The sequence below is a fragment of the Trichomycterus rosablanca genome, chromosome 4 (genome assembly GCF_030014385.1).
Source record: "Trichomycterus rosablanca isolate fTriRos1 chromosome 4, fTriRos1.hap1, whole genome shotgun sequence".
Lineage (NCBI taxonomy): Eukaryota > Metazoa > Chordata > Actinopteri > Siluriformes > Trichomycteridae > Trichomycterus > Trichomycterus rosablanca.
In genome coordinates, this window is record NC_085991.1 from 31712833 (window position 1) to 31738822 (window position 25990).

Below are 25990 nucleotides of genomic sequence, written 5' to 3' on the forward strand. Positions count from 1 at the left end.
ATTAACACTGGTTTTGTGTGTATAGTGGAGAAGGGGCTTACGTGAGCCTGTTACCTTGCAGGTGATGTCCAGCCCGTAAGAGTTCTCTCCTCTGCTGGAGGCTCCTCCCATCTTCTCTATCCGGCCTATTACACCCAGGGGTACATCTAGGGTAACCGCAGGCTCCTGGCACAGACAGAAAGTTAAAATATTTATTAAATATTTATTAAAGCTAGGGCTTGGCGATGTGACTAAAAATTCTTATCTTGATATGCCTTAAAAAGGTGGTGATATATAATATATGATGAAAACCTAAACAATGTATAATGTTAAAGTATAAGTATTATTTGTAGCACCAAAAAAGGGCATGCTGTCTTATAACTGTACTTATCAAACTGTAATAATAATAATAAACATAAGACAATTGAATACCCAGCATACAGCTTGTAACTTAAGTAAAGTCGGTTGCTTCCAACATAAAAACAATTCTGTAGTCCCTACTTAAATAAAAGTATAATTTTTGTACATAAATAATGATAACAAAAAAAGTGTGCAATAGAAAACAAGCTGAAGGGACAGAGGAGAAGCTTTTCCAGGTCTGTTCTTCTCTGCAAAATTGTTGCAACATTGTGCCTTATACCATCCATGCTTGTTATGCATAAGCCAATCGAAAGAATTTTCTAATTTATCCTTTACTAAAAATCAACCGGGCGGGACGGTGGCTAAGTGGGTAGCACTGTCGCCTCACAGCAAGAAGGTCCTGGGTTCGATCCCCAGGTGGGGCGGTCCGGGTCCTTTCTGTGTGGAGTTTGCATGTTCTCCCCGTGTCCGCGTGGGTTTCCTCCGGGCACTCCGGTTTCCTCCCACAGTCCAAAGACGTGCAAGTGAGGTGAATTGGAGACACTAAATTGTCCACGACTGTGTTTAAACTGATGATCCTTGTGTAATAAGTAACTACCGTTCCTGTCATGAATGTAACCAAAAGTGTAAAACATGTTAAAATCCTAATAAACAAACAAACAATAAAAATCAACCACCTCTTAGTTAATGTCACTTTATTATTTCTAAAACTGGAGTTCAAATCCTTCAGGGTTTTTTGGTCTGTGTTAAGGCCTCAAGCATTGCTTTAATCCCAGTCAACAACAAGCATGTTGTACTGGACGAACAGGAACTTTCCCTAAAAAGGGAACACCTGTTTTATTTATAAGCAAATATAAACTTTCCTAGAAAAAAATCCATCGTCCTTTTTTTTTTTTTTCCTTTTTCCATTTAGTACTTCTTCACCTCTCTCTAACAGATCAGAAGAAAAACAGCTGAAAGCTTCAGCAGGGCTACAGATGCCTGTGGCCTGTGCCAAGCACAGATGAGACTCCCTGACATTATAATCACTCAGCCTTTCTTTTCTTTTTCATCCCTAACATTGCTGTTTTTACATGCCACATTTAGATAGACAAACACTTTACTGCATTAACTCTAAAAGGAGGAGGAGAGAAAAATAAAGAGAAATAATGGAGAGTAAAAGAAAAAAAAAAAAGAGTGGGAAAGATTAGACAGATGAAGAAGCGAGAGCAAAAAAGAGGTGGGAACGTGTGAAGCCTTCCAGACAGATCTGGCAACTCTTCAGAGAATTGAGAGTTGTTGAATATAACACTGGTGAAATGTTAAAGGGAGGTGAGGGAAGGAAACCTGACTCAGAAGCTTCTAGGTTGAGAACATTAACCACAAATAGAAATGTTTGAGGTAGCTCATATGTCTAGCTTACTATGTTAATAAAACGACATGATTGACCAGCTTGAAGACATGTAGTCATATGGACTCTTACCGTGTCAGTGCTTCTGAAATACAGTCTGTAATTGGTGATGAATACTTTTCCTTTAACTGCTTGATTGAATGGACACATGTAGATGAGATCTTTGTCTGAAAGAGAACAGATAAGGCACACAGCTGTGCTGAGCAACATAGGGTCTTCACTGTGCATCTGACTTCACACCAGCTGAGCTTTTTCAAGTCTCCAAGATCTAATTCTCATAAAGGGGTTTATCATCTGGGAGACATATGCAATATTTCTCATCATGTATATAAGAATATTATATTATTATTAAAATAGTATGTCACTTCTAGTATGTACTAATTGATACAGAAGTCTGGAATTAGTTTAATCTGCACACACTGTTGAAGTGAGTTGTACAGTACAAAAGGTCTTTATTTTTGCCCATCTTTACTCCTGTCTCAACTAATTTGAAGATGATTTATTTTTTAATGTACTATAAAGTGCATTATTGAAGATGGAATATGGTGTTAACACACATACACTTTTAAAGTTCAATCTGTGTCTGCGCCTCTAATTAATTGTGGTCTGGCTAAGCTGTGCAGTAATGCAGGTTGTCAGACTGAATTTGAGAAAACAGTGCTGATAGTCTGTCTAAATTTAGCCTCCCTAACTAAGATCCAGCAGCCTGGCTAACATTTGCTGTCAGCATGAAATCTCACACTAATTAAATCAGCAACACTTTATTATTTTTTACTATTATCAAAAGTAGTATTATTATTAATAATAACGATAATAATAATTATTGTGTTGTTTCATTGTTACTACTTTTAGCTATTATTATTATATTATTATTACTATTATTTCTCATTACCATTAGTAGTGTTAATAATCATAACAATAATATTTATTATTATTGTATTGTTTTTATTATTATTATTTACTATTATTGCTATTATTAAATACTATTATTAGTATTAGTAATAATAACAATTATAATTATTATTGTTTTGTTGTTATTATTCTTATTTACTATTTTTATTAGTATTAAACAATTATTATTATTATTGTAATTATTGTTATTATTATTTACTATTAGTATTAATAATAATAACAATTATAATTATTATTGTTTTGTTATTATTCTTATTTACAATTTTTATTAGTATTAATTAAACAATGATTATTATTATTGTAATTATTGTTGTTATTATTATTTACTATTATTCTTATTATTATTTACTATTTTTATAAGTAGTATTAATAATAACAATTATGATTATTATTATTGTAATTATTGTTATTATTTACTATTATTAAAAGTAGTATTAATAATAATAATGATTATTATTGTAATTATTGTTGTTATTATTTATTATTATTGTTATTATCATTTGCTTTTATTATAAGTAGTATTAATAATAATAACAATAAGTATTATTATTGTACTTGTTGTTATAATGATTTACTATTATTGTTGTTATTTTTATTATTTACTATTATCACTAGTGGTGTTAATAATAATAATAACAATAATCATTATTGTGATTAGTTGTTAAGTTATGATTATTTATTATTATTATTAATAATAGACATTGTTATTGCTATAGAACATGTATGCAAAAAAGACACTTTATAAAGAGAATACATCAAGCCCTTGAATTATTACTAAACAGCACAGACACACACCCATGCTAAAATAATTAGTAAATAATTCATGATTTCAAATGTACTCACCCATCACTCTCTCCTCTCCAGGCAGTAATGGAACATCTGCTAGCGGCTCCATCTTCAGATTCTCCCTGGATGCCTGGCATCAAAACACACAGCAACATCAGGATGACATGACTGAGGGTATACAGCACACCCATACTCATACACACCTTATTCAGCTCGCATCATAAAAACAAGCAGTGCATTACGCAGCAGTGTAGGAACATGCTAGCCATGGGCAAAGCTGGCAAAACGAAAGTAGGACAGTGAGTAGTAAAGAAGGAAAACAAAGCAGAACTGCTCTCTTTAGTCTGAACACCAAGTGTGTGTGTGTGTGTGTGTGTGTGTTTCAGATCACATTTCTTTGGGTCATTTTTCTGCTGGCTGTTAAAGCTCAGCAAAGTGGAATATGGGCATTGTTCACTAGCATGTACACGTTCAGGTCACTAACTGTAACCTGATGGGTTTCATAAGCTGAAGCCCAACTTTAGGTCATACAGATTAGCAGTAGGTTGTAAGATCAGCAATATTCTGTAGGGCTTGAATAACTGTGACAAACAAAACATGGTTGAACAGCATAGTAATCCATCACACATACACCATACTGCTCTCTGTTAGACTCTGTCTCTGGCAAATAAAAAGAAGTGTTCGGTGACTGCACAGTGAGGACATGTGATAGAATCTGCAGCTCTCCTTGGTCAGGAGGAGGAAGTTACAATTGGGGAATTGGATACTGGCAGTTTGGGATGTAGCCAGTGGTTTGAAGTAAGACAGCATTAGATGTCGTGTTGATCAGCAGAAAAGCTTAACCTCATTTTATATAATTGGGATGGTAATATTGGACTTGTAGCATGCTTTCATGGAACAAGGTGGTGTGAAACATGCCCAAATAATTTCCTACAACTGTACACTGTTATTATGGATAGCAACTTGTCAATCATTTTGAATGTTAAACAACACTACATAGTTTATCCATTTGTACTTAAAATGTCTGTATTCTGTCTATAGCTAAACCAGGTTCATTAATTTTGACAAATTAGCTACTTATAAATCATGTTTGAATGACTAAATGCATTAGTGTTTGGGAAAAGGCTTTAGAGAGAACATTGAAGGAAATGACAGTCAGTAAATGTATACCTAAAAGTCCAGCGACAGTATGTGTATTTAACAAAAAGTTCCCCAAGTGTAAATTCGATGGAAAGAGGTAAGCTCTTTTACAAGTACCTAAATGAGAAGCATATGTAAAGAAAATGTATTTTTATATGTACACAGGACAGATATGGGGGCTGTACAGTATAGGATGAGGAACCGGTAGCTCAGCTGATGACAACAGGGTGCATCATTTATTTATACAGCTAGAGAAAGTGTAACCCACCCAACACAGCAGTAACCACTATACATAATGTACAGTAGAATACCTGTACCTATATGTCTTGTTTAACATTTTAAACATTCTAAAATAAATACAGTGGGGCCAAAAAGTATTTAGTCAGCCACTGATTGTGCAGGTTCTCCTACTTAGAAAGATGAGAGATGTCTGTAATTTTCATCACTTTTTCACATTGTAGGGTTTTTAAAGAATTTATTTGTAAATTATGGTGGAAAATAAGTATTTGGTCAATAACAAAAGTTCAACTCAATACTTTGTAACATAACCTTTGTTGGCAATGACAGAGGTCAAACGTTTCCTGTAAGTCTTCACCAGGTTTGCACACACTGTAGCTGGTATTTTGACCCATTCCTCCATGCAGATCTCCTCTAGAGCAGTGATGTTTTGGGGCTGTTTCTGGGCAACACGGACTTTCAACTCCCTCCACAAATTTTCTATGGGGTTGAGGTCTGGAGACTGGCTAGGCCACTCCAGGACCTTGAAATGCTTTTTACGGAGCCACTCCTTCGTTGCCCGAGCGGTGTGTTTGGGATCATTGTCATGCTGGAAGACCCAGCCACGTTCCATCTTCAATGCTCTCACTGATGGAAGGAGGTTTTGGCTTAAAATCTCACGATACATGGCCCCGTTCATTCTTCCCTTAACACGGATCAGTCGTCCTGTCCCCTTTGCAGAAAAACAGCCCCAAAGCATGATGTTTCCACCCCCATGCTTCACAGTAGGTATGGTGTTCTTGGGTTCTTCTTCTTCCTCCAAACACGACGAGTTGCGTTTTTACCAAAAAGTTCCATTTTGGTTTCATCTGACCACATGATATTCTCCCAATCCTCTTCTGGATCATCCATATGCTCTCTGGCAAACTTCAGACGGGCCTGGACATGTACTGGCTTAAGCAGGGGGACACGCCTGGCACTGCAGGATTTGAGTCCCTCTCGGCGTAGTGTGTTACTGATGGTAGCCTTTGTTACTTTGGTCCCAGCTTTCTGCAGGTCATTCATCAGGTCCCTCCGTGTAGTTCTGGGATTTTTGCTCACCGTTCTCATGATCATTTTGACCCCACGGGATGAGATCTTGCGTGGGGCCCCAGATCGAGGGAAATTATCAATGGTCTTGTATGTCTTCCATTTTCTTACAATTGCTCCCACAGTTGATTTATTCACAACAACCTGCTTGCCTATTGTAGATTCACTCTTCCCAGCCTGGTGCAGGTCTACAATTTTCTTCCTGGTGTCCTTCGACAGCTCTTTGGTCTTGGCCATGGTTGAGTTTGGAGTCTGACTGTTTGAGGCTGTGGACAGGTGTCTTTTATACAGATAACGAGGTCAAACAGGTGCCATTAATACAGGTAACGAGTGGAGGACAGAAGAGCTTCTTAAAGAAGAAGTTACAGGTCTGTGAGAGCCAGAAATCTTGCTTGTTTGTGGGTGACCAAATACTTATTTTCCACCATAATTTACAAATAAATTCTTTAAAAATCCAACAATGTGATTTCCTGGATTTTTTTTTTCTCTGGATTTTGTCTCTCATAGTTGAAGTGTACCTATGATGAAAATTACAGACCTCTCATCTTTCTAAGTAGGAGAACCTGCACAATCAGTGGCTGACTAAATACTTTTTGGCCCCACTGTAAATAATTACACACTATGTGGCTAAGTATGTCACAACCCCACCTCAGTAGAACTCAGCAATTTTTCTGACCCAAGAATTGCTAACAGCTGTATAAAATCAATTACAGTGGAATAAATGGAATTTAATGGACTAAAAGGTGGAGCACTGGTCTGTAAAATGTGATGGGTTTTTTTTCAGGAGGTGCAAACATGTACAAAAACACAGCACTAAGGTCCACAAAAGTGCTAAAAATGCACATATGATAAACAGTAAAATAAACAATGTAAATAGATATGTGAATATGTAATGTAAAACCTGTAAATAAATATAAAAATTGGTGTACTGTACTACTGGCGAGAGATTTTATTTACCTTGTGTGGTGGAGATGTTTTTTTTTTTATAGTGAGGACTAAGAGTATCTCTTATTCTGAGTTTGAAGCACTGCTGGTGGCTACTGGTGCAGTGCTGGTGCATAACTAAGCACTAGAACTAAGCAGAAAACACAGAGAAAAAGACGAGAACAAAGCGAGCCTCCCAACAAAAAGCCTATCACTCATGAACAGAGAGACGTGCACTAGTTAGTGGACAATTACTGAACTACTGGTCTTATATCCGTTAAATGGAGGTCTGTTACATCGAGGTTCCACTGTATATGCTTTGAATTTTATGTCAACAGTTTGAGGAAGGCCTTTATCTGTCCCAGCATGACTGCCCCTTTTGAACAAAGGTTTCAAGGTTTAACTAATTTACTGCGGAGGAACTCCAGTGGCCTGCACAGAGCCCTGACTTCAACCACACTAAAAACCTTGGTATGAAATCGAATACCAGCACTGCTCCTACTCACAATTTCCAGCAGTCCTGTATCAACTGTGGAGTACTTTAAGTTTTTGGGAACTATCATTTCCCAGGACCTGAAGTGGGAGTATAACATCAGCTCCATTCTCAAGAAAGCCCATCAGAGTATGCTCTTCCTGTGGAAAATGTGAAAGCTGGGTCTGCCACAGGAGCTACAAAGACAGTTCTACACTCCTGCAATACAATCAGTTCTGTGCACTTCCATCACAGTCTGGTTTGGAGCAGCCACAGTACAACACAGGAACAGACTGCAGCGACTCATAAAGTCAGCAGAGAAAGTCATTGGTGTTCCTCTGCCCTCCCTCCTGGACTTGTACTCTTCAAGGACCAAGAAATGGGCAGAGAAAATTATTACTGACTCCTCACACCCTGGCCATAGCTTCATTCAACCCCTCCCCTCCGGCAGGCGCTACAGGTCAATCCACACTAAAACTTCCAGATTCAAGAGCAGTTTCTTCCCACAGGCCATCTCTCTCCTACATAAATAAATGACTGTCAATACAGACTTAAGCGCGACAATATTCATCTGCTGCCAATTAACAACACTTTGTAGTACTCATTCTACATGCTGTGCACTTTATTGTTTTTGTAAATATATAACATGCTGCTAACTTACATATCTGTATATTGCTTGTATATAATAGTTTGTTTGTATAATTTGTGTTTAATGTTTAAGGTATACACTGCTTGAGAGATACCACCAGCCAGAACCAAATTCCTTGTGTGTATTCACATACTTGGCCAATAAATCTGATTCTGATTCTGATCAATTGAGAGCCAGGTCCTGGGCATTAATTAATACAGTCCATTACAAAGCAGGATGAACTAAAACATGCTGATTAAAGAAAGGAGGTAATGCAGGTATCTTGCATAACAAACAAATCCACATGTGGCAAGTTTAACATGCAGTGAAACCTGATACTAAAGCTAAACAGCTTCCACGGGTATGAATTAATTTGTTTATAACTAAGGCCCTACGTAATTGACCTCGTAATGAGCCTTTTCCCATGTAATATGTACTTTGCTGTGAAATTCAAAATGTAAGTTTTGTGTTTAGTGATCTAACATTTTTCATTCGTGTAGCATTCAAGTGGCTCACGTTTACTGGATAATTTGCACTATGAGGCGTCCTAGCAATTCTACGGCAATTCAGTTAGCAATCGGTTAGTCAAAATATTCAAAACACGGACAAAAATGTTTGAACATGGCGCCTCACACCGTCGCTGGATGTTCTAGGTTTACATTTAACCATTAAGGTAGACTGTGCTGTGTATTGTAGCTTCCATTTATTCTAACATTTATTGTATAAGTGTTATTTAATAAATGCAGTGAAATGCGGCACTTTAATTTTTTTTGAAAAACGAGTTCACGTAAAATTAAGCTGTGAATTTAGTAGGGCCCTACTAAATAAATATATATAAAAAAATACATATAAATCGTCAGCGAAGGAATGCATCTGTATAACTGCAGGGTGCATTTCTGAGCAATTTGTGGTCGAGTTGTGCCTAAACATGTACAGAACTAGCGTATGCACACTGAGACTGGTACTCCTGCGCTCTCATTATCACTCTGTGGTGTTGTGTGAATGATATCTGCAGCTCCTCTCCAAACCAATCATCAGCTGTTAAACGTAAATGGATTAAAATGTTTTGTTTAGTTGTTTTTTTTAAACTGACAGCATTACTCGGTTTGTAACATCCCTAAACTATAGAATAGATGAATTAAGAAATTGATAGAGTTTCATAATCATAATCTGTTGATAAAGAATTATCCGTTTTGCTGTACCCAATGGGAAAACAGAGTCCACGTTTATATCAGAGAGCAATTTAACTTGCCTTGTGTCTCTTTCTTTAGGTACTTACAACTTAAATCTGCCCTCTGGTCTTATGGAGCACCCTTGAGCTCTAAGCTACAGGTACATCCAATGCTTAAAGTGGTGAATCTTAATAAGAAGTCGTGTTTAGTTTCTAACATTTACACCTTCTTGCTTAAGGCTTCTTGCACTCCACTGGGAGTGAGCTTGGTCTGGTCTAAAGATATTACAGCGGAGGATCAAGAGTTTTTTATAGATCGTGCTTGGGAAACCACCTACAGTAGACCCTTGAGTCAGGAACGGTTTACCATACGAACATTTCGGGTTACAAACGATATTTTTCAACTTAAGGTACGAACAAATTTCGGATTACGAACCGAAATTCGCGAAACACGTGACGTCACGAACAAGCTGACTCCGACCATCTCTCTCTCTGTGTATATACATTCGGACAGCGGACGGTGTTTTCTTTATATTTTGTAAAATTCTATATTAAAATGGCCCCAGAGAAGGTGCAGAGAAAGCCAGTAGCTGTCAATGTGTATCAGACAGAGGGGACATTGAGTAAGAGAGAAGAAGGAAGTTATTCTTTCATGAAATTACACCTACAAAATACAACACTGTTGAAATAAAAAGGAAATAATAGAGAAATATGAGTTATTGCTGTTTCTGGTAGATACAATGTATTATGGTGTATGGTACAGCACACGTACTGTACTGAAATGTGATGTGTGTTTATGTACAGTACAGTACTACTGTGTATTGTTTATTATTGTTTATTACAGGAATGTCTATTCTATAATTTAACATTTAAGGGCAACTTTACTTGTATTTATAACAAAAAAGACCTTTTAAGACATTAGAAAGGTTAGGTAAGGGGGGTGGTGTGGGAGGTCTGGCACGGATTAATTGTATTTACATTATTTGTTATGGGAAAAATAGGTTTAACTAACAAACATTTTGACTTAAGAAAAGCCCTTTGGAACCAATTAAATTTGTAAGTCAAGGGTCTACTGTATTTATCTTCTAGAAACCCAAATCACCAAATAATACACTGGAAATTCTTGCATAGATTTTATTTAAAACCATTAAGAAGATTTCATTTGAATCTTACTAAGTCGTCGATCTGTGTTCCTCAGGGGAACTTGGTACTTTTTATACATTACTTTTGGTTTTGTTCTAAGGTCCTCAATTTCTGACGCCGAGTTGCCACCGATCTCTCAGCCCTACTAGACCATGATGTTCCATGCTCAGTATCTATTTTTCTTTTAAATGATTTTTCCTCTCTCAATCTCTCAGTCCAGCAGAACTGTTCTATGTTCGTATGTGTTCATGATAACATGTATGACACCATGAAGGTTTAAAAAACAATAAAACAGTTGTTCACAAAAACAGAAATTGATAGAGCAAACATAAAAAAAACTGCTGTATATACTTTTTAAAACAGAAACAGGATGTGGTAACAGGATGCACTCACATTTTGACTGTTGCTGTTCTCTAGAGGGCTGTTGGTGTATGGCGGTATGAAAGCCGAGGCCATGACTGGGACTGCTGCTTCCACCAGTACTACAAACAAACAGAAGAGGGAGGAATCAGATAGGTCGCTCATAATTGTTACATGATCATTTTTATTTCGTTTTCATCAACCGCTTTATCCTGGTCAGGTTTACAGCAGGTCCGGTTCCACAGGGAAACACTGGGTTCAGGGTAGGAATAATCTGAGCAGGGTTTCAGCCACACCTCTGGCTCCTCATACATAGTCAATTATGTTTGTGTAGACGCCCAGTGATTAACCAAAAGATTCCCTATCCAATATCTTAATAAGAAGGGTCATTATCCATGACTTTATATTATGATCAAATGGTTGAGTCGTAGGGCGGCACGGTGGGTAGCACTGTCGCCTCACAGAAAGAAGGTCCTGGGTTCGATCCCTAGGCGGCGTGGTCTGGGTCCTTTCTGTGTGGAGTTTGCATGTTCTCCCCGTGTCTGTGTGGGTTTCCTCCGGGAGCTCCGGTTTCCTCCCACAGTCCAAAAACATGCAGTCAGGTCAATTGGAGACACTGAATTGCCCAATAGGTGAATGGGTTTGTGTATGTGTGTGTGTGTGTATGTGTGTCTGCCCTGCAATGGACTGGACTGGCGCCCCGTCCAAAGTTTTACTGTGTGCCTTGCGCCCATTGAAAAGCGGGGATAGGCTCCAGCACCCCCGCGACCCTAACTGGATCAGCGGTTAAGAAAGTGAGTGAGCAAGGGGTTGTGTCATCATTTAACATTATTCTTTTATTGTTCTTGCTGAACACATTTAAATTATGGACCTTTCTGCCATGTTGTTCATTATTTATATACACTCATTGTTTACAAAATTAACTTGTTGCCCATTGCCGTTTCTTTTTTCTTTTTTTTTTTCCGCAAAGGCATTTCAGAGAGAAAAAACAAAGTCAATCCAGCCTCACAGTCACATGGTGCTTAGTGTGGCTCCCCATACATGATGCTGCTCTGTGTGAGAACCCTACACTGACAGGTGATAAGAAGTGGCCACAGATTGCGGGGGAATATGGTGATACGGCTCTACTTGATCAGATTGGGGATTGTGCAAGAGGCAGCAGTTTTACAGTTGGGATTTGGAAACGACTAGACTGGGAAATAAGGGGGGACTGGATTTATAAGGAATCCATGATTAATAAGGAATCCATGAATCTGAATGAATACATGACTGAATTGTTAGGAAAAAGTATAATAGCCCTACAGTTAAATGCGTTATATTTTAATTAACATATTAATGCATTAATGTGAAATATGTAACTATGTAAGCATATAAATATGTAAGTAATATACCTGTATAACCATTGGCCAGTGCACGCTCTACTCACTTGTAATTAAAAGGGCTGCTGAAAGTCAAATATACTGTATTCAGTCCTTTCCTTTACCAAAATATAGCCTTAGTGAAGACAGAGGTCATAATGTAGTAGTAAGATAGTGATACCGGGGCTTATCATGAGTGATATATAATATTCATGAGTCATGGTTATACTCTCTGTGCTGAGGAAACTGCCAGTCATAGCTGGGAATGAAAGTTAGGTATAGTGCTGGCCAACTGGGTTAGCTGAATGACAAGTACATCTTCTGGTATACTCCGGTAAATAAAAACATATCAGACACATATTATAATCAGTAGAGATGCATGAGTACCGATACTGGTATCGGGTATTTGCCCGATACCGCGCTCATTAACTTGTACTCGTACTCGCAAACGAGGCTCCGATACTAAACATCCGATACCCTGTGCCTAGTGCACGTTGCTGCGTTATGCCTAGTTCACACTACACGATTTCTGCCCTGATTTTCGCTCGGCGACTGGTCGCCGCTAGATTTGCCGGCTCGGGAGCAACTCGGCGTTCGCTCGGCGATCAAAACTCGACTCTCGATCGCTAAGTGTGAACTATCCAACAACTCGATCCGACCGGCTCGCCGAGCGCTCGGATCGAGTTTTCTAGCATGTCAGATATCTGATCCAATAGGTGTTGGTATCGGTATCGGTATCGGCAAGTACAAAAATACATGTACTTGTACTCGGTTGGGAAAAAATGGTATTGATGCATCCCTAATAATTAGTAGCTGACTCATCAAGCATTCATTATGTAATCAAACAGTAAAATACATAGAATTCTAAGACTTAATTTACTTGGACTGACATTGGTCGCTTGGCCCCTTACTGGTCACTGACCCCATGTGGAGTACAAGACACAGCAAGATTGCTGCAATAATGAGAATGAGATCAAACAACCAAAACAGCTTTTAAACTTTTCCAAAGCTATTTATTTAATTATAAGGATTTTAATGTCATGTTTTACACACTTTGGTTACATTCATGACAGGACAGGTAGTTACTCAGTAAGTTACTACAGAAGTTAAGAAGAGGAAACCCACGCAGACATGGAGAAAACATGCAAACCACACAGAAAGAACCCGGACCGCTCTACCTGGGAATCGAACACAGGACCATTTTGCTGTAAGGCAACAATGCTACCCACTGAGCCATAGTACTGCCACTTTTTCAGAGCTGCTTTTGTGAACAGACAAACCAACTCGGACACAAACAAACTTGGACTGTTCACAGTAAATAGACCGAGTCTGGTCAGTTTGGGGTCCACCTCATTAATGCATTGTAAAACAAAACTGCCTGGTGTGAGTTTTTTATGCTAAATAAACCTAATTGCTTACCATACACACCATGTAGCAAAATGACTGTTCAGGAAAACCATCAGAGGCATGGCTGACACTGGAGTGGTTCATTTTGGACTTACAGTAATCCCTCGCTATATCGCGCTTCGACTTTTGCTGCTTCACTCTATCGCGGATTTTATATGCAAGCATGTCTAAATATAAATCGCGGATTTTTCACTGGTTCGCGGATTTCCGCAGACAAGGGGTGTGTTCGAAAAGCTAGGGAGCTCTCTACATAGACGCATTTCACGTCATCCTGTGCGCTTCCGATAAGGAGGCTGTTCCAAATCCTTCGACATTTCAACGTTATTTTTACTCAAAAACGAGTGAGCATCCGACGCTGCCTTAGTGATCAAGGCAATCCCAGAATTCATTGCGGGTCGGGTGCTCTTCTCTCACAGAAAAATAAACATGGCTGACGGGGCAGAGAAACGAATGGAGTTATTTCCAAACGTAAATAAAATATTACTGATTTTTAACTTGTATAAACTTGTACCGAGTGTTTTTATTTGCAAGTTCGGGCTCGTCAGGAAATGTAACCGTAATCGGTACATGAAGGGAGATGTTATATTGACATGTTAGCGTGCTGTGCTACCTCAATCCATTGGTTTTAATGACAAGATGCTAAATGCTAAACCCGATGGAATCGGGTTATGAAAATAACCATATAAACACATGGTTTTTACTTCGTGGATTTTCACCTTTCGCGGGGGGTTCTGGAACGCAACCCCCGCGATCGAGGAGGGATTACTGTATAGATTCATGATTATTGCCGCCACATTTAATAGGGCATTCAGGTAGCGCGGTGTCACTGTGGATTGTTTAAACATGCAAGTTTAAAACTGACTGGTCGAGTGTCAAAGAAGCACAACTGACCGTGTTTCTACCATCAGGAGTGTGTGAGAAATCAGCCTCAAAACCTCTTAATGTCTAATGAGGTGTTCAAATGGCACAGCTATTAGTCTAAAGGAATATCACAGGTGATGTGAACTAGAGCTCAAATCTCAACTGTGCTTTTGACCTGGCTGAGCGTCCAACAGGCACAATTGGCCGTGCCCGAGGAATGGAGGTCGGTAGGGTTCCCACATTACTGCTCTGCTGGCAGATTGAGGTGTCGGCACAAGACATTCGGCCCTTCCCAAACCGTTCCCTCCTCACTAACACTCCACTACAGAGTGACACTCCATATGAAGTCACACTCTGTGCTGTGAAGGGTGCTTCCGATTAAGGGGAGGGTATAAATTCAGGAGTCAACTTTGGAGCGGAAGAAGGAAGCTGTCGTCACCATGGCTACAGATAGACGCTTTTCTCGCCTTGCTGTCATGTGTTAATTCATGCATGCTTAAAAACCAATCACACATTCCATTACTTTCTTTAAAAAGACTGAAGAAGACTGTGCCTAAAGTTGCCCTAACACCTTATGAGGATAATCTAATATAATATTTTACTGAAGATGATGCCGGAACCTACATTTGTAAGGTGTTTCCTCCATTCTCCTTTCCTAGCTGGTGTCATGGTTGAGTGTGCTCTTGTGTTCACTCGCTGTTGGAGGGTTTTATAGTCCACTCCCCCTCCTTCCTAATTACTTTGGGACAGCCCTTAGTGTGGCGAGCACTCCACATCAACGCGCAAACGGAGGCGGAGTGACTCCACCACTGGTGGGTGAAAAGAAGTGTCAGCTACTGCATGCTTGTGCAGGAGGTGTAATAGTCTGAAGCTCTTCTAGGGATGGTGCAGCAGAAGAGGAAGAGGAAGACTAGGTTGAGAGAAACAAGGGGAGAATTGCTGCTTGGCATGTGTTGGTGTTTATAACCTTATAATACCATCATTTAAAAGCTCCAGATTATAAGTGTAAGATTTTTTTAAGGCCCATTCTATAATTACTTGACCGAACACGATGCCAATGTCCAACTAAAAACTTTATGACTTCTTCAAGAAATAATAAAAAACCTTTAATCGTCAGAAAAATGAAAATGTTCAACTAAGCCTAAAATCTAGAGTTTAAAGTTACCACTCGGGCTATATTTAACCTACAGTGTCTGTAATTAAGAGCAGCAAAGCACAAGCTTACTCAGCATGAGCTCAGCTAGCATTCTTCATAGTGTTCTTAGTGGTGTAGAAAAGCCCATACACACCAAGATGTTTGCATATACTTCTGATGATGACTTTGTGATTACATCTAGTACACCCATTCATTTCACAAGCTATGGTAAAACAAACAAAAAAGTTGCATGAAACAATCTGACTAGTTGCTAAGAACACTTTTGTTTCGGTTTTTTAAAACTCAATAAATGGTTTATGTAAACTTGGCAGTCTGACTGCAAACTACAGGCCAAAATTGGCTGAGCGTCTAATTGGCTGTGACTGAGGTTGAAGGGGTTCCTCATTACTGCTCTCCAATTGCAGCCTCCAATTGCATGAAAGACTGATTACACTCCACCACTGGTGGGTGAAAAGAAGCGGCCAGCTACCGCATTCTGATTGTATGCAAACTGCAGGCCAAAAGTGGCTGAGCGTCTAATTGGCCGTGTCTGAGGGATGCAGGTTGAAAGGGTTCCTCAATACTGCTCTCCAATTGCTTTAAAGATTGATTAGACTTCACCTCTGGTGGGTGAAGATAAGATAAGACTTTATTGATCCCCTTAGGGAAATTAACTTGTTACAGCAGTATGAAGACAGGAAAAAATAGATAGTTATTTACTCTAAAAAATATCTAAAAAATAATATATACATTCAGATATGCAAAATATATTACGTATTGCACTTATTTTGCCATGAACATGAAGGAATAGGTATGAGAGACATTATTACTAGGGCTGTCGAAGTTAACGCGATAATAACGCATTAACGCGATCTCAATTTAACGCGATTAAAAATAAATAGTGCCGTTAACGCAAATTCTATTTGGCTCTGCGAGTCATCCGTAGTTCATGTTGAGACTTGACCGTGCACGGCATCTCTCATTAACACAGCGTTTCTGAAATGTAACCGAGCGTCGTAGTGATGCACTTTCTTAATAAAGAAATAAATACACGGTATATTCACAAGTTGTCGGGAGCAAAACACTTTATTAACTTCTTCTGTTACGGTACCGAATAGCGGACAGCTAGAGACGTTAGCCAAGCATGCTATTCCATGAACTATGGAAGCCCCAAAGGGTCAAAACACACTCACTTCGTGTAGAAACGTCCATCAAACCATTGTCACGATACAAGCACAGAAAAGTCTGTTACAATAACTACGCCTTATCCCACCTAAAGCACCGCTGATCTACAATGTTTGCTGATGGAGAAATTCTAACCTACAATCTGACATATATACGAAGTCAAGGGTCTCTGCTGGATAGTATTACTGCCTAGTATGTGAGTGAATAAAACTCCCTTACAGTTTTCTCTTGTCCCAGCAGTTTTTAACATGAGTACATTTAGCATAAAATGTGTTCACCATTTTAATTGTAACATTTCACTTAAAAATCCTTGTTTTCTATAACATTTACAGATTTTTTTTTAATGCAATTAATCGCGATTAACTATATGAAATTCTGAGATTAATCGCGATTAAAAATGTTAATAGTTTGACAGCCCTAATTATTACATATTATTACTGTTGTAAGCCCTGATGGCTGCTGGAATGAAGGACCTGCGGTAGCGCTCCTTCTTACACATGGGGTAAAAAAAGAAGCGACCAGCTACTGCATTCTCTGACTGTATTTGAACATCTTCACCCCCGTGGTTGGGAATGCCTGTTAGGCAGCTTGTTTCTTTGTAGCAGAACTGCTAGAGGTGGTGGCTCCCCATACCTTCACTGACTTTTCACTATTAAAGCTGTTTAGAATAGAATAAAATGCCTTTGTCATATATACATACACACATGTACAGTACAATATTTCTTTCTTCGCATATACCAGCCTGTGTTGAAGCTGGGGTCAGAGCACAGGGTCAGCCATTGTACGACGCCTCTGGTTAGGGTTTAGGGCCTTGCTCAAGAGCCTCAAGAGCAAGGCAGAACCAGTTTAGGGGACGTTGAGTTACAAGGTACCACTGTGTATTAAAGCTCCTCCTAGCATTATTAGTGTAGTTTATTATAGTTTTATTCTGAAGCCTTCTGCAAATGTTTCATAAGTAATAATAACAAGTGGTTCCACATGTGCAGTGTTTAACATGCATTCAGACTCTGTACAGACACTAAACAGCTTCTATTTGTAATTTTACTGTTTAATAATCCCATTGTTTATGGTTTATATTATAAACAATGTATTTAAAAGACGTTTTTTGTTTGGATAAGATCTGAAGAGCTTTCTCTGATTGTGTTTGAACACTTAGCTGGCACATGAGCCTTAGGGTGTTAGGCTGAGTCCCAAATCAAGTCTGAACTCTCACAGTAGCTTCGTTCAGTTCAGATCAAGCCTCACCTGTTTAGATTACATTTTTAAACCAACAGCACTAATCAAACAGTGACTTATTTCCCACTTCTCACTTACACTCGATTTGCATTAACATTCCTAGGTACTATGTATACTTAGCGAGCTGTTAATACACGAGGGAAGCAAAAATAACCTATGTAGCAACTAGATGTCATTTCCTGGCCACACATCATTAACGCTACATGCAAGTTTTAAGAAGAAGCGTTATGCGAGTGAAAACTATTCTCACAACAGATTCTTCTCAATACTTTCTTTACTCCATCTCCAGAGCACACTTAAAACACGCTAAAACATTGTTCTCTAATCACTTCCAAGAACTCACCGATCAATACAGAACCAGTAACAGTAAACAGACAAAACCAATTACACTGACCCTGCACACTATCATCCATGTTAAATGAAGACCAGCAATTAAATTACATTCTCTTATCTGAGAATTATGATACCATTGTATTTATCCTATTATACATTATCATTATTATTCCAATAACTACAATGTTTTAACTCTTGCTTTAAATGTGTTTTGTCTATCAGTTATCCACAATCATATTAACTAACAGACATACTTATTAGATACGTTTTATACCTTAAGATAAAAACTAAGCAAAGAAAGCACGCTTACAGGTTTACAAAAGTGTATACAATAAACTAAGATGTTACACTAGTCCTAAGCTTGCTATTCAAATGTGTCTACAGTAATGCCACAAACACCAGTCAGCAAAGAATCATATGTGGTACAACTACAGGTAAACAAGCGCAACCTAGAACTGACAGAACTAAAAAAACAGACTCACATTTTCGAGACTTTTAATGCACTGCAACCTCTTGGCCTTGGGTGATGATACGGTGTTTATCTGTGGACAGTGTCACCAAGTTCCACCCTACCTACTTATGCTGTAATTCTTGGAAAATAAAGTTTTGTGTACTTAAGAGGTACTGTCAATCCGGCCTTGTTTATATAAGAACAGGGAAATAAATAACCCCATGCAAGTATAATCACAAATAGGGGATTAAAAGAAAAAGACATGATGTTAAATTATAGACTTTTTGGCACATGCCATTGACAAAGGTACGGACAGTGGACTTTAGTTGCATCTTGTTACCTATGGCAAGTTCACATTACATGATTACACAACTGGATCTCTTGTAATCTGGAGTCTTATAGTTCGTTGTGCATTTCATACTACACAACTGATCGGCAATAGGGGGTCACGCACTACATGATCCACCACCAGGAGGAATCGCTGGCGAGTCTGTCGCCCCTAACCCTGGTCTCCCAAACTACGTTTTGTCACGAAAAAGTAACAAGAGGTATAATGATACCATGTCCAAAAATGCACGCCAACAAGAAGCGAGCGATCAAAGTTGTTTGTGTGCTGATGTGTAGCGTAAAAGCAAGTAGGAAAAATACTGAATTTGGGTGAAGGAGTAGGCTTGGCTACCCGGCCAGCAGGGATTGTCTGTTCTGCAGAGAGAGTTGGAAGTCAAATAAATATTTTTTGCAATGCAACTTTGGTACTATGGTTGGGCGTGGACGATAAGTCACAAATACTGTAAAGCTTGTGTGTGTGCGCCGATGTATTTTTTTTTTATTATTATCTATTTTTTCCCCCAACTTTTATCCCCATTCTAGTCGTGTCCAATTACCCTGAATGCGTCCTCTATACTGATTCGACCCTTTGCCGCTGACTGAGGACGCCACTCAACTGACTTGCGCCCCCTCCGGTACGCAATCAGTACAGCCTGCATTTTTCACCTGCACGAGCCGAGTTCATACACCGAGAGACACTGCGCACGGAGGGTCACACCCCCCTCAATGTTATTCCTCAGCCCTGTGCAGGCGCCGTCAGTCAACCAGCAGGGGCCGCAGTTGTACCAGTTATGAGGACCTATGATCCGATTTCTACCCCTTACCCTGAACAACAGCCAAACGTTGTTCATACTGCCGCCCAACCCAGTGGGAAAGGTAGAGCTGAGTTTCGATACGATGCATCTAGAAACCCAACTCTGGTGAGCTAGCGTACTTTACCGCTGCGCCACCTGAGCGGCTGTGCCGATGTATTTTAATAAGACCCCCCCATGCTAGATATTTTTCTTGAGTCTGTTCGGATCGGCAAGCTGCTGGGATCGAGTTGTTGAACAGTTCACACATAGCCATCGATAGCCATATTTCGAGTCCCAAACGAACAACGAGTTGCTTCCGAGCTGCCACATCTAGCGGCAACCTGTCGGCGAGCGAACATCAGGGCAAAAATTGTGTAGTGTGAACTAGGCATTAGTTGCCATAGAGCCACTAGTTCACACATGGCAGCTGCACTGGATAGAATTTTTAATAGGAAAAATTCACAAGTAAAATATCTATCCATGTGTTCAGTACAATAGGTTGCTCAAGGGCACAACAATGGCTGCTTGGCAGATCCAGGACTCCAACCCAAACCCACAAATCTAAGCTTTTACTTAAAACACTAATCAGAACTTGATGATGATAACAGCTAACAGTACCCATTTGCCATTTATAAGCATTTAGATGGATGTCAGAATAGTGGGTGCAAATTAAAAAAATATATATAAAAAAAAGTTTAACTAATAACATCAGACTATATTTCAACTAAATCAGCACAACTGAGATACATGAAACATGTTTTAAACATTGTTGGTGCTTACGGGCACCAAATGCAGAACAAATTTCCCTTAGTATTATAGTGGGACTGTAGGAAACTCATTAGGGAAGTTGAGCTTCGATAAGCCTGTAACAATCTGATATTCAACAGGTACTCTACCTACTGATAAGCAGGTTAATCACAGCACTAACTCGTCTTGACTGTTTTGTTAATATCCAGCTGGTTAGGGTTGCCTTTTTATTTTGTTATTATTTATAAAGTTCATAATGGTTGTGTGTAGCAAAGAAGAAAAACTAAGATTCAGGGCAGTATTCTTTAGTAATTTAATGAAAAGGGTTGCTAGAAAACAAGCTAGCAGACAGTCTGAAGGTGAACTAGTTGGTTGTACAAGAGATACTGTGAAGTAGAACTGGGCGGTATGGCGGTACATTCGGTATACCAACTTTGAATCATCATACGGTATGGATTTTTCAAATACCGCCATACCGTAGCACAGTTAATATAACAGCTGTAAGCTTCAATAGGCAGCAAATCATATAATATTGTTTGCAGCTAAAAGCACTATGGGGACGGCACGGTGGCTAAGTGGGTAGCACCGTCCCCTCACAACAGGAAATTCCTGGGTTCGATCCCCAGATGGGGCGGTCCAGGTCCTTTCTGTGTGGAGTTTGAATGTTCTCCCTGTGTCTGCGTGGGTTTCCTTCCACAGTCCAAAGACATGCAAGTGAGGTAAACTGGAGACACTAAATTGTCCATGACTGAGTTCAATATAAGCTTGTGAACTGATGAATCTTGTGTAAATGAGTAACTACCGTTTCTGTCATGAATGTAACCAAAGTGTAAAACATGACATTAAAAACCTAATAAACAAACAAAAGTGGTATGGAGCGCTGTGCAGATTAGATACAGCTCACTGGTTAACCAGGTAGTATTAGCAGAACAGTGTTAACAGATGAGAGAGGTTTCCTTGATATGGTGTAAAAAAATGAGCTGTGTCAGCAGTTTAAAAGTGTTTTTGTTCTGACACAGATAACTATGACACTGACACTATATACTGTACGGTTTGTTGGTTGTTGCAAAGAAGCAAACAGTTAAGCAACAATACTACCAGGGTGAAAATACTTCACTTTAATTATTCTATTACACCAACATTATACCAACAACACCGAAGCAAGCTGGAAACGTAAATATGTAAAGTCATCCACTTTTCTACAACAGAGCTGTGATCCAGTTGTACAATCAGTGGAGTTATACCTCAGTATAACAAGTATAACTGTGCACTTCATCAGTGGTGACTGGGAGACTGTAAACATCGTTTTATTTGTTAAAGGGAGAGCTAACGGTAACTGTTTAATACTTAAATATTATATTAATAATAAACATCATATATATTGCACCTGTTTCACGTGTACTGATTCCATCATATATTGTGTCATTTTGTGAGGCCAAGCAAACCTTATAGTACTCAAAACCTTCACTGTATACATGATGAAATGAAAATGTTTTATATTCTATGTGCTTATGACAGTAAAATGAGCCACAGACATATAAAGTCCAAGTCATACAAAAAATAAAACATACCATATCTTAAAAAATACTGTGATACAAATTTTTGATTGTACTGCCCTGCCCTACTCTGAGGATAGAGTCTGGAGTGCCAGTGATTTGTTTTTTTCTTTATGCATTTTCTCTCCTTACCAATGCCGATCCCTGCTCTGATTGAGGAGAATGAAGCAAATCCACGCCCCCTCCGACACGTGGGCAGCATGCCGTATGCATTTTATCACCTGCACTTTCTGACGAGTGCAGTGCAGTTCAGCGTTGTGTACGGCGAGGACACACCCTGAGAGCACTCTTTTCTCATCTCTGTGCAGGCGCCACCAATCAGCCAGCAGAGGTCGTAATTGCAGCAGTCATGGGAGAGAGAGACCACATCCGGCTTAGTCCCGCCCAAATCTGAACAACAGGCCAATCGTTGCCGGTAGGCAGGGTTGAGATTCGATACGATGTATTCGAGATCCCAGCTCTGGTTCCAGCGTGTGTTTTTACCGCTGCGCCACCTGAGCGGCCTGTGATTTGTTTTGTTTTATTAGGATTTTAACGTCATGTTTTACACTTTGTTTACATTCACGACATTCATGACAGGACTCATTGCACAAGATTCTTCAGTTCACAAGGTTATATCAAACACAGTCATGGACAATTTTGTATCTCCAGTTCACCTCACTTGCATGTCTTTGGACTGTGGGACGAAACCGACCCACCCAGACGCCCCACCTGGGGATCTGCTACCCACTGAGCCACCGTGCCGCCGGAGTGCCAGTGAAACCATTCACACCTGGCTGGCTTTTTCATAAATCTGAAAGAATTGCTCTTAAGGTCAAATACAGCAGTAAAAATCTAGCATTACACAGTGATTTCCATTACAAAAAATAACCAAACGTGGCTCACTAAAAAGTAAACATCTGGCTTCACTATCTGCTCCTGTACTACAGTGATCATGTCTGGCTGTGGTATTTACACAAACAACTATTATTTCAGAAAGGGAATTTTATGACTGAGTAACCAAATGCTTTGAGCCTTTTAAATGCCTGTTAAGTGAATACTGTAAGCTTGGGTATAACGTCACATTCCCAAGCCATATAAACATGATCCATAAATAGAAAAGGAGGGGTACAGTTTTTAGTAGTGTCAATAAGCTAAATGACATTTTCTATACAAAACTATACAAACTACAAAACACACCTAAATAAAACTGACAGCTCAGGTGTGTGAACAGAACTAAGTAAGATGAAAAGTTTCTATTCGGACATGTAAAAGCCGGGCACTTAGTGTAAAGTGAAGTAAAATCATTACTTAATCCCTAACAAGAAACTGTGCATTAAATCTAAACCTGCGACCTTTACCCTGAGCTAATGGTTTACAGTAGGGTAATAAATACCAGCTTCTGTTAGCCACTCAGCTAACACTTCAAACAACTTCTCTTTTGACATGGAAAATGATATTCAGAGTCAATTTAAAGCGTAATAACTCTAAATCTTTTAGAGAAACGTTTTATTCACTGACTGAAGCGCAGACGGATGAAAATACTCCTCACGCGTGCAAAACCAGAACTTTTGCAACTTCTCTCTGTTCTGTCAACAGGACATTAAACAGCATTTAGCGCATAGGAGGCTCAGCGTTATTTTTCCTACCCACATTCAGACAAATCCCGCCTCCTGAGTCCTGATTAAACAATACTACCTCGCCTCCTGTTCTATGATTGGATAATAATTCCCACACTAACAGATTAAAACGTATGCGAAGAGTTAAGCCTTAGAGAGGAGGCGGGACTCCGAAGAAAACAGGTGGGAAAAAATAACGCGTAGGCACAGTCCCGATACCAGGAAATAGCTCGGGCCTATATAAAAGACTGCTGTTAAGTAAAGTCATATGAATCGGTTCTCCTCTCTCGCACCCTATAAAAAAACAAATCCCTCGTATACAGCGCAAAACCTGCACCGAGCACCGGTTTTCTCGTGCAATCGCGAGTACTTACCCGTGAAGTGCTATTCTCTGATCCTGAAATGGCCCGTCTGTTTAGCACAGCCGCAGGAAGCAGCTCTGCCCGAGTCATGTGACCACGCTCATCACTCCAATTGGCTGCGTGTCAAATTCCCGACTCCAGCGATTACAAGAGTTTTGTTTCTGATGGGACCACCAGTGGTGACACGTGACTACTGAGCGGACTGGATCTATGTTGTCAACTGTTAAACACGTTAAACGTTTATTTATTGATTTATTGATTTATAGATTTATTTATTCATTTCTGTTAGGGCAGGGCAACACACTCATGTGAGTTTCATGATATGGCACTGCTTCTCAGAAGTTCTGAGGCATTAAACATCATCAAAGAAAACATGTATCATGCACCTAAATATAAAAAAGAAGACACCCCCAAATCTACAACCAAAACTACTCATCTCTAAAAAAATATGCTTACATATCCTAACCAGTATTATAACTTAAATCCCACTAGAATCATTTAATGATTTTATTAAAGATAATTAGATAATTAAAGAAAATTGAAAAGAAATTGGTTAAAAATCCAACCAGAATGCCACAAAAAGCTAAATATTTCTCACTGTAGACATAAAAAAAAAAAAAAAAAACATTTAATATTTTAAATTTATGATGTCTGAATACCCTATTAGCACCGTCACCTCACAGCAAGAAGGTCCTGGGTTTGATTCCCAGGTGGGGCGGTCCGGGTCCTTTCTGTGTGCATGTTCTTCCCATGTCTGTGTGGGTTTCCTCAGGGTGCTCCACTTTTCATCCAGTAGTCCAAAGACATGCGGTCAGGTTAACTGGAGATTTTAAAATCCCCCTAGCGTGAATGTGTCTGTGTGTGTGTGTGTGTGTAAGTGTGTTTGCCCTATGATTGACTGGCGACCTGTCCAGGGTGTTTCCTGCCTTTCGCCCAGTGAATCGGCCCAGTGAAGGGGTGGTAAAAAAAAAAAATAATAATAATAATAAATGAGTTTGTTTGTTTGTTTTTTGGGATTTGAACGTCATGTTTTTACACTTTGGTTACATTCATGACAGGAACGGTAGTTACTCATTACACAAGGTTTTTCAGTTCACAAGGTTATATCGAACACAGTCCTGTACAATTTTGTATCTCCAATTCACCTCACTTGCATGTCTTTGGACTGTGGGAGGAAACTGGAGCTCCCGGAGGAAACCCACGCAGAGACGAGGTAATGACTGAATGACATACTAGGAACAAAAAAACTGAGACCACTAGTTAAATGTTCCTATTTTGCAATTTTCTCTGATATAATTTTAAACCAATTTAATACATTGTTTTTTGTTTTTTTGTTTTTTTTACAAATCATACAATCAATACAACAATTAAAGTTGAAAATATGATTTAAAAATTTACATACATTTCAGAATTTCTTAGGCCCCTGTGAAGAAAATGGCATGACTGCTTAACATATTTAATCTTTAAGTAGTTGCTAGATTTGGGATTTATAATGAAAACATTTTAAGCACAAATTAGATGCATTTTCAGTAGTGGTCTCAGACTTTTGGCCCATACTATGGGCTGAATTGATTATTTTCCATTTTACCCATCAATCTACACACAATCACCCAAAGTGTGAATGAGTTTTCCTGAAATCAGTTGAAAATGAATTATCATAGCAAGACATTCATAGCAAGACATTCTGGACAATGCTTCCAGCTTTGTGGGAGCAGTCTGAGGAAGGCCCTTTTCTGTTCCAGTGTGCTTTAATGAGACTTCAATGAGGCTTGAATTTGAAGTTGTGTGTATGTTAAAAATCAGCCGGTTAACATATTAAACTGTAGAAAATATAGTGGTGGTAGCATCACATCATGAATATGCATATTAGGAATATGGGCAATATGGGAATGGTTTATAATAAAATGTAAAATTGATGCATATCACCACTCCGTGACTTACCTGGCAGAACTCAAAGCCTTTTCTAATGGTATTATAATCATATTAATTAAAACTCTGAACCCAAAATGACTATCTATACAAAGATGGCATAACCAGTTACCAAAGCCATTTCATTATTTTATTTGCAGA

General features: G+C 39.1%; 1 protein-coding gene across 1 annotated transcript in view; it reads right to left on the reverse strand.

The window, feature by feature from the left end:
• Nucleotides 1-24009, reverse strand: part of mtm1 (myotubularin 1) — a 43323-nt gene extending 19314 nt beyond the window's left edge. The window contains exons 1-5 of the mRNA XM_062994179.1: nt 23933-24009; nt 10604-10692; nt 3485-3557; nt 1802-1896; nt 55-165 (exon numbers count right to left, since the gene is read on the reverse strand). Coding sequence (XP_062850249.1) covers nt 55-165; nt 1802-1896; nt 3485-3557; nt 10604-10666 — 342 coding nt within the window. The 5' untranslated portion in view covers nt 10667-10692; nt 23933-24009. The remainder of the gene's footprint in view (nt 1-54; nt 166-1801; nt 1897-3484; nt 3558-10603; nt 10693-23932) is intronic.
• Between the last annotated feature and the right edge of the window lie 1981 nt (nt 24010-25990).